The sequence below is a fragment of the Abrus precatorius genome, unplaced genomic scaffold (assembly GCF_003935025.1).
Source record: "Abrus precatorius isolate BTA unplaced genomic scaffold, Abrus_2018 Scaffold6, whole genome shotgun sequence".
Taxonomy (NCBI): domain Eukaryota; kingdom Viridiplantae; phylum Streptophyta; class Magnoliopsida; order Fabales; family Fabaceae; genus Abrus; species Abrus precatorius.
The window spans coordinates 25,008,103-25,018,029 of NW_020874406.1; the positions used below are offsets into that span (position 1 = coordinate 25,008,103).

Consider the following 9,927-nt stretch of genomic DNA (forward strand, 5'->3'; position numbering starts at 1 on the left):
ACATTAAAAAAAATTATTTGACCAGTTAAACAAATAATAATTAGCAAATCTTTTTTATATATTGCGAACATGTTTTTAAATTTAATTTAATTTAAAAATATTTATTATAATATTTAACTATAAACTTAAACACACGGATCATAATTTAAGATAAAATAACTCGTACTAATTAATTTACGTATTTAGTAAATAAAATTTAAGTTTTATTTATATTTTTAAATATAAGAAATAAATTTTTATTTAAATATATATTATTCATTAATTTATTTATATCTTTATTTATTATAAAATTTATATTAAATATAATCATTTATTTAATATATGAATTGTCTTATTATAAATATTTTTAAAATGTATTAGAAATTTATATAATATATTATTTTTATTAATTTTAAAAAATGATTTATTAATTTCTTATAAAAAATAAGAAATATTAACGACATTATAAACTAAGTTAGTTTTTTTGACATGGTAATAAATAATCATTAACAAAAATAATCTATCAATAATAAGTAACACACTCCTTGGGAGGATGGTAAATCGGTAAATTGAGTGAGTGAACCGGAGCGGCAGCAGCCCCAAAGAGGAAAGGGTGTCCATAAAATAAAATCCATTTGCTTCTGTTCCTCTCTCTTTTCTTTCTTTCTTTCCCTCTCAAATCTAAAGTCTCCTTTCAACTCCAACAACTTAGGGTTTCCACTATCTTAGCAATGCCCCTCATTCCCACCCTTTCCTAATTACTATTCTTTTTTGTTTTTTCCGTTTGCTCAAAAATTTCAATTCGGCCACATGGACAGTGGTGGTGGCGGCGGCTCTACCCCGGCGGCGGCGATTCCGAACGCGAACGCGCCGCCGCCGTTTCTGAGCAAGACGTACGACATGGTTGACGACCCTTCGACGGACGCGATCGTGTCTTGGAGCGCAACCAACAACAGCTTCGTGGTTTGGGACCCACCCGAATTCGCCAGAGACCTTTTACCCAAATACTTCAAACACAACAACTTCTCCAGCTTCGTTAGACAGTTGAACACTTATGTATGTTCCCCTTTCTTTTTCTTCATTCTTCACTCGTGTTACTCTTTCATTGCTGAATTCTCAGTGATTGTTGGTTTTGGGTGGGATGGGACTGGTGGTGTTGATGCACTTTGATAATCTGTGAGGTATTTAATTTTGGTATTAGAATGACGGATATAGTTTATTTGTTATGGTCTTGATTTGGATGATGTTGTGGGTAAGTATTATTCTTGATAAGCTCAGATTATGCTGTGGCTGTGGAGTTCACTCACTGGCTGCAACTGGGTTGCCTGCAAAATTTGATCTTTTTTAACCATTTGTCTTGCTATGGTATGCGAAGGAGTAAGTAGAAACATGATTTTTTTTGGGGGGGATTTTTTTTCTATATGTTTCGATCCCTCTTTATCATCTAGTGTGTTTTTTTTTTTTTCAAATGAAGTGGGTGGCTTCAGCCAGTGGAGTAGGGAATTATTCCCAAAATCAATTGAACCTCGAATAAGTTAACAATAGATTGTAACTTGTGTGCCTGAGATTGTTCCCTGTTTCAATTGGTGGATGACTGGATGTTGACTCTGTTTTTGGTCGACATGTCTGCCTGAGTAAATAAGCGTTGATTGTAAAGGTAAACATTTGCATCCTGGATTGTCCCCTCATTGGACCTGGCTTGGGGCTCGCGTGTATAACTGATGGGAAACTGATAGAAGGGAAAATAATGTCTCTGGTTCTGATTCGAGGTTAGAGTATACTCCTAAGAATAGCAATAGAAACGGAATTAGAACTGTATTGATTTCTTCACATTTCTCCTTCATCTCTGTAATACCTATATTCCTCTCTCCAATATTATATGCAGCCGCTAACACCTATGTACACTAAAACATAATAGACTCATGATAGAATAAAAAATTCATAACAGAATGCTTCTAGAACCTTGCTGACTCATTAATCAATAATAATCATAATCTGCCCAACCCTTGGGCCTATGAACCATACGCTTGGGCTTCCATTTGTAAGGATTGGAACTTCTGCACCTGGTCCAGTATCCTTGCTCTTTCTGAGTAATCAGTAATTTCTTGGTCCCTATCAATACTTCCTCCATTGAAATTAACCTTGTCCTCAAGGTTGTACAAGCTCTTCAATTCGTCCCAATTCTCCCAAGAAGTATCATCAGGGTCAATCCCTTCCAGTGCACCGGAAGGCACCATGCAGTATTCATAGTGTACCTCTTGTGTCTGAAAGACAGTTTCGTGAGTATCTTAAGGGTGCAACCTAATCTGAAGGAAGTTGGAAGTGAGGTCCAACTTAGAGAAATACCTAGTTGCACCTAACTCATCAAGAAGTTTGCCTATAGTATGTAAAGGAATTCTGTTGTTGATACTGAGGGCATTCAAAGCCCTATTATCCACATTCCACACATATTCGCCAAGATCCGTTGTTTTTCTTTTTTTCCTCAATAAGAGGACTGGTGAGGAAAAGGAACTCGTACTTGGTTGTATCCGCCCATTTGCTAGGAGCTTGGTCGCCTGCTTCTCAATCTCCATTTTATGGGCTTGTGGATACCTATTACAAGGGGTGAATTAAGTATAAAAGGAATGGCATGATCAAAGGCACTCTTGGCGTGAGCAAAGAGGAAGGTTTAGAGAATATGAAATTATATCTCTGAAGTAATGGATGAAGAGAAGGATACAAGAGTCAGTAACATTGTGGCAGATCTGTCTCCTTGTGCAGACACCTCTAAGGAAAAGAACAATGTTTCCTGGTCTGTATGTAGAATACATCTAGGGAAATGGATTCAAGGAATGTGCATGTTTCTCCTTTCAATTCAATAGTATTCTGGTGATGAACAAACTCATTGTAAGGTTTTGGCAGTCCATAATGACTGGCTCAAGTTGCTTCAACAATTTTGGGCTCCAAGAACATCTGATCCACTCATGTTCAAAAACATAAAGGTCCACAAAATGATGTCCTCGTAGCAACAATTTTACCCCAAGATATACATACCTACACTTCAGCTCATCTCCATGGTCCACTATAACTCATAACAAAGGGGTTGGGCTACTTTTAAGGCCCAATAAAAGAGAAACACAATTTTGTATGTTATGAGTGCTCCCTCCATCTACTGGCAGTGAGACCTGTTGTTGCTTTATTTGATCTGTAATTCTGAAGGTTTCTTGGTACCTAGTCTTGATATTGCTTTCATACTTAGTTGGCCCGAATGGGCCTCTGCTATTCCACCCACTTTGCTGCCTCCATCTGGGCCATAGTACAACAACAGCGCATCTCACAGTTCAATCGTGGCATCTTCTTCCTCCTCTGCTACTAGCAATATATACTTGGCCTTCTACTTATGTCCTCGAGAATACTTCTAATCACAGTTGAAACACATTCTTTCTCCCTTCTTTCAGCCATTTCCATTTCTATCAGCTGTTTAAATCAACTAAGGTGGTGGAGCAGGTAGTAATGGAGGAAGGGGCTTAGAAGGATGCACCACTGATGGTGGGGTGAAGATGCGTCTGACTGGAAATGTGGGTCACTGTTGTGCGAATATTGGCCAAAATTCGCGTGTTGGCAACCTAGCCAGACCTGCCTACTCAGGATAGGGTGAATGATTGTTGAGCCAATATCTCCCTCTTAATCTCTGATTTGAGTCCCGAAATGAAGCATCCTCGAAGGTATTGCGGAGGCTACCCCACAATGCAATTTACAAGAGATTCAAACTCACTAAGATAATTTGTAATGGTGGAAATTTAAATGAGCTTACCCCGCTGATCATAAGTTGTTGGAGCAATTGCATTTCCCGAGCCCGGAGAAATTGCTGCCATGCCTGAATCTGAGCATTAGTGGAATCATGCTAGTGCTGGTCTGTAAGATGCCACTGTGATGTGCTCTTTCTGTAAAAGAACTGTAAAATCTTGAAAATCCAGCCAAGTGGTTCAATCCTGTCTAAGCGAGGCACATCAAGCTTTAGGAAATGCTTCTAACCAAGTGTTCTCCAATGTTTGAAAAGAATTAGGGGAGCCAGGAGGTGTTTTAGTCTCAAGGGTGGTGCCATGCAGGGCCGTCTCATTCATCTTTGTAGACATGGAAAGCTAGAATGTGTTAATCCTGTGCATTATCATGTTGAGTTTCTCAACTTGAGATTTGAATTGGGTGTTGTCCCCCATGGGATGGGAGCTACTCTCAACGAGATCACCAAATGATGAGAAACTGATAAAAGGGAAAACAATTTCTTTGATTTGACGTCAGATAATCCTCCTAAGACTGGCAATAGAAAGGGAATTAGAAATGTATTGGTTCCTTCACATTTCTCCTTTCCAATACATATGTTCCTCTCTCTAATGTTACGCACTACTGCTAACACCTCTGCACATTAAAGCATAACAAACTCATGACAGAATAAACAATTCATAACAGAATGTTTCTAGAACTTTGCTGACTCATAATTAATAATAAACAAAATCTGCCCATCCCTTGGGCCTATGAACCATATGCTTGGGCTTGCCATTTGTAAGAATCAACTTCTGCACCTGGTTCAGTATCCTTGCTCACTCCTGAGTAGTCAGTAATGTCTTGGGCCCTATCAATAACATTACAGCTTTCATTGCAAGGTTGGTTCCAGTTGCTCAATTTGAAGTCAGATCATAATTGGAATTAGAATTTGTTTTTCTTTAGATAAGACTTTCCTGCATCCTTTTGATATATTGTTGCCTTTTCCTTGTTATCTTGGTCTATATTTCATTTTTTTTATGCATGTCTACTTTATTGTTTTATATAAAAATTCAAAATATATGTGTTCTTTTAGGGTGTGTTCACCTCTGTCCTGTCTCTTCCCTTTCTAACATCATTAGTTCATCACCATTACACAGGGTTTCAGGAAGGTCGATCCAGATCGCTGGGAATTTGCAAATGAGGGTTTCTTGAGGGGTCAAAAGCACTTGCTTAGGGGTATTACTCGGCGAAAACCTGCTCATGGTCAGAATCATCAACAAGCTCAGCAACCTCATGGACAGGGTTCATCAGTAGGGGCATGTGTAGAAGTTGGGAAGTTTGGGCTTGAGGAAGAGGTTGAGAGGCTTAAAAGAGATAAGAATGTGCTCATGCAAGAGCTTGTGAGGTTGAGGCAGCAGCAACAGACCACTGATAACCAGCTGCAAGCAATGGTTCAGCGCCTTCAGGGAATGGAGCAACGACAGCAGCAAATGATGTCATTCCTTGCAAAAGCTGTCCAGAGCCCTGGCTTCTTTGCTCAGTTTGTACAACAGCAAAATGACAGCAGTAGGCGCATATCTGAAGTCAACAAAAAGCGTCGGCTCAAGCAGGAAGGTGTTGCTGAAACAGAGCGTGCTACTGCTCCTGATGGACAAATTGTTAAATATCAACCTCCTGTGAATGAAGCAGCAAAAGCAATGCTGAGGCAGTTCATGAAATGGGATGCTTCTCGTGTAGAACCTTTTAATAAAAATTCTGATAACTACTTGATTGGTGATGGCTCATCACCGCCTAGTGCAATGGACAGTAGCAGCCCTTCAAGCTGGACTTCTGGGGTAACTCTTCAAGAGGTCCCCCCAACCTCAGTGCAGTCTTCACATATTCCAGCTGCAACTGGGACACAAGGGCATTTCCCCTCCATATGCAAACCTGAAACTCTTTCTGTACCTCAAGCTATGGCTTCTGATCAAGTTAAAAAGGATGGAGCGCATGATGCACCTTGTATCCCTGTTTCTCAAGCAGATGTAGTCATGCCTGATCTTCCTCCAATAACAGAGATGATGACGGGAAACATTCTTGATATTCCTGAAGAAAATTATATGGCTCCTGAGACAGACGAGGGATATATGGATCCTAATTCATTGGGAGTTGGGGGGTCATTTCCCATTGATTTTGAAGGTATTTCACCTGATGCAGACATTGATGATTTTTTAAACAATCCTTCTATTTGGGATGATCTTTTGCAAACTCCAGTTCCAGAGGAACTTGAGACCAGTGTTGCTGAAGTATCCAAAGGGAATGAGGTGCAGCCAACGAAAAATGGATGGGACAAAACTCAACATATGGATCAACTTACAGAGCAGATGGGTCTTCTTTCTTCTGATGCAAAAAGGGTTTGATTATCTATGAAATTTATATTAATCTTTCATATTGTCCAAGGTAGTCCCTGACCCAAACAATACACAACTAAAGTGATGTCTATAATATGTAATTACATTTCCACTTGCTCATTGATAAAGTTGATGCTTTTCGTTTGGTCTCCTATGGATCTAGTTTGTGCACGAGGGCTAAATGTAATTTTTTTTATGTGCATTTGCATTGATATTTCATTCAACTCATGTTGAAAACAAGTTATGAACTTGTGGCCTTGCCAGTGCAACCTCGTGGAGTGTTTGTAACGTACCTGATCAGTTCTTCCAGTGTAGGCAATCTGTGAAGTTGAGTTATATGTGAATTAGATAGCAGTTCTTTCCCAATTTCCAAGTTTCCTTGATGAGGGGGGAAATGGGAAAAAGAGAAGTCGGTGGCAATGATTGCTCAAGGCGTCTGAAAAATGCACTTGGTTCTTGCTTGGAAGATTTACTTTATGAACAAGAGGGCAATGGTACGATGTTAAGCTTCAGGCTATTTGTTTCTTCGTTATTTTTTTTAAAATGCTTTGTGAGGTTATGTTTCAATTGATGGAAAGAGATGGAATAGAGGGAACTGAAATGGAATGACATTAGTCACCATTGTTGGAATTTTTTAAGATAGATGGAATGGAACTTGATGGAATTTATTCCATCTCATTTTATCAAATGTTCTACTCATAGAACTAACTTGTTTGTTTGTCAATTTCCTCATCATTCTGTTTATTTCTTAAATAATGGAATGGGAATTTCTACTGCATAATAAAACATTCAAACAACGGTAAAGTAATTTCATCCCATTCTATTTCATGTCATTCCATCAATATTTAGATATTTAAACCATGCCTGGAGTTTGACCATGTAGAAGTGAGGGGAGTGTGTTTACCTGCGATTAATCATTGCTGCCCTTCTTTTTTTCATTCTTACCCAGTGTTTTCCGTGAGGATGGGAATTTGCTTCAAATTCCACGTTGTCTCGATTGTTTATGTAAATATGCACACTTGTTTTATGATGTAACTTTGCAAGCATTTACGATGCTGTAGAACGTATCTAAATTTTAAATAAAATTAGTATTTTGGTTCTTTAATTTTGTTTTCAATTTAGTACTTTAACTTTGCATTGTCCACAAGCTTATTTTACTCGGTTGACTATGTGCAAACTAAAAAACATAAACTCCTTGAACGGTACAAAGTTAAAGGATTAGCTTAAAATTAAGAAAGGTTAATTAAAACGAAAATAATCAAGAAATGATTGTAAGATTAAATAAAAAAACGTAGGTACTTAAGATATTTTATGAAAACTTTAGCATTAGAGTCAAATGCAATTTTAAATATATAATGTGTAGATAAAAATAGTAAAGGAATAGTTATAATCTTAAATAAGATATAAATAATGATAATTAAGGAAAAATATAAAATTTTATCAAGAAATAGTTTATTTTTCAAAAGGAATTATCCATGTTTATAATTTGAGGAAATGACATTAGTAGAACTAATACATAAAGTGTGCCTTATAATGTCAATTCAAACAAAAAAAAAAATTTACTTAAATGTGTAGAAAAATAAAAGTTGACAAATGTAAAGTTAAATAAAAAAAAAATTACATTTTATATTAAAATTAAATAATATTTTCATTCAATTTAGTACCTGTGTCCTCTAATTATTTATAAATAATTTTTATTAAATTATAGTTACTACTTTATTGTTTCTATTTTAGTTATCTAATTTTTATTTTTTTTAACAAAAATTTGATCATTTAACTTGTCACCATCTAACAAGTTTATTATTATTTTTATTTATGTCTATTGTGTGTTAACGATATGGATATATTTATTGAACCTGAAAAAAAAATATCAAATTGATAAATAATAATAATAATAATAATAAGTTAAATCAAAATATTAAATCTTGCAAATCCTAAAAAATTAATTTTACTCTAGCTTTTATAATATTAGATTACTAGTGTAATTCAATAGCATGTCTTATGTATCACATTTATTATGGTTTTTATGCATTAGTGAAGTATCTTTAAAATATATATTACGTGTCATTTATATATATATGTTTATCTATTCAAAATGGTAAATTTGGAGATTTATATATACTCTAACTCACTTGTTAAGCATAATATGATAAGATGGATGGAACATGAGAAATAAAAAAAAAATGATGAGTATGAAAAACTTTTTTTTTTGTTGGATGGAAGGGGTCCAAAAATTCAAAACACACAAAAACTAACTCTCCCTCACAAACAAGGTTATGTTACAATCAGCAAAAAGAGAAATAGAAATGCAAGGAGGAGGCGTATTAAAGTGATGAACTCCTATAGGCAAGTAGTGTCCATATTTGGAGAGTTGGTCAGCCACAAAATTTGCTTCTCTCCAGATGTGGGTACAACTGCTATTGGTAAATGAAGAATGAGATCTTCTTATTTCTGCAATCAATGATGAAGCAGGGTGAAGAGCAGGCCATCCGTACTTAATAAATTGAATAGCTAACATAGAATCAGCTTCCACAAATACTTGTTGTACACCTAGCTGTCATGCTAATATTACACTTCCCCAAGTTCACTGCATAAGCAGAGATAAACTTCCTTTCACTATTCTGTAAAACACCACCGCAAGCAGCATTTTCATTCTAAGTAGTAACTGAACTGTCTGAATTCAACTTCATCCAACCATGAGGAAGGGGGTACCAACTGACGTAAGGTCGGGAGATATCTCTCTTTGGATATAGTGAACAATTGATCTCAAATATCTTTAAATTCTCAATAACTTTAGCCCAAACTTATCAAACAATGCCCTGCTTGATGACCATTTTTCCCTTAAATATAAATTTGTTTCTATGCTGCCATAGTAGCAAAATAGTATTTCCAAAAATAACCGCCCATTCATTAGCTGTATATCGCCCCCAACCATGAGTAAGGTTATGAGTAATTCACTACAATCTATCCATAGACAGAAATGTTTGCAAAGCAATTGTAGGCACAAGGCTCTTCCAAACTTCCAATGCCTTCTCACAGTCCCGTAACACATGCATTATTGATTCAACTTGTTCAAAGCATCGAGTGCAAGACACATCTATTGTCATATGCCATCTGAGCCTATTTTGATTAGTGAGAAGGGCATCCTTTGCTACTAACCAAAGGAAAGTTCTGACCCTTTGAGGACCTTGCCAATTTCATATGCTTTTAAATAGACTTACTTGTTGTTCTTGTTACCCCATAATGGCTAAGTAAGCAGATTTGATAGAGAAGTGACCATTGCTAGTGCAATTCCAAGCTATACTATCTAGACCATTCCAAGGGGATGGCGGAGCTATCCCCATAATTACATCACAAATATGTTGGGGGAGACTTAGCTGTAGTTTCTGTAGGTCCCAAACTCTTGAGACTAACAAGAACTCATTTAGATTAGTCTCCTTGTCAATATGCAAAATTGGATGCAAAGCTACATTCTCCAAAAGCCTAACATTCGGCGCCCAATTATGGCACCAGAATTTGATGTTATTTCCATTGCCAATTCTGCATAGAAGTTTGTCACTAAGAACCTTCCAGCTTGAGCACACACTGCGCCATAAGTTGGACTCTTTTTGTTTCCTATTTACAATAGGCATTATGTCACTTCCACATTTGTATTTAGATCTCACTACCCTAGTCCAGAACGCATCTTTGTTCTGTATTAGACCCCAACCAACTTTCATTATGAACACAGAATTCATATGTTTAGAGTGTCACAAACCTAAACCTCACACAACTTTTGGGTTACAGACTAAATTCCCATCAACCAAGTGAGCTTTTC

At 36.6% G+C, this 9,927-nt stretch overlaps 1 protein-coding gene across 1 annotated transcript; it reads left to right on the plus strand.

Annotated features, from left to right (window-relative positions):
- Positions 1-568: 568 nt before the first annotated feature.
- LOC113868567 (heat stress transcription factor A-1d) lies at positions 569-7,465 on the plus strand. The gene is made up of 2 exons (XM_027504255.1): positions 569-1,035; positions 4,878-7,465. Exons 1-2 carry the CDS (start codon positions 790-792, stop codon positions 6,117-6,119), a joined length of 1,488 nt encoding a protein of 495 aa, XP_027360056.1. The 5' UTR covers positions 569-789; the 3' UTR covers positions 6,120-7,465.
- The last annotated feature ends 2,462 nt before the right edge of the window (positions 7,466-9,927 follow it).

What these genes read in the sequence shown, in the direction of transcription:
- LOC113868567 (XM_027504255.1), top strand. Translation starts at nt 790, where the DNA reads ATGGACAGTGGTGGTGGCGGCGGCTCTACCCCGGCGGCGGCGATTCCG. An exon ending in TTAGACAGTTGAACACTTAT is followed by an intron (nt 1,036 to 4,877) that starts GTATGTTCCCCT and finishes ACCATTACACAG; the next exon opens with GGTTTCAGGAAGGTCGATCC.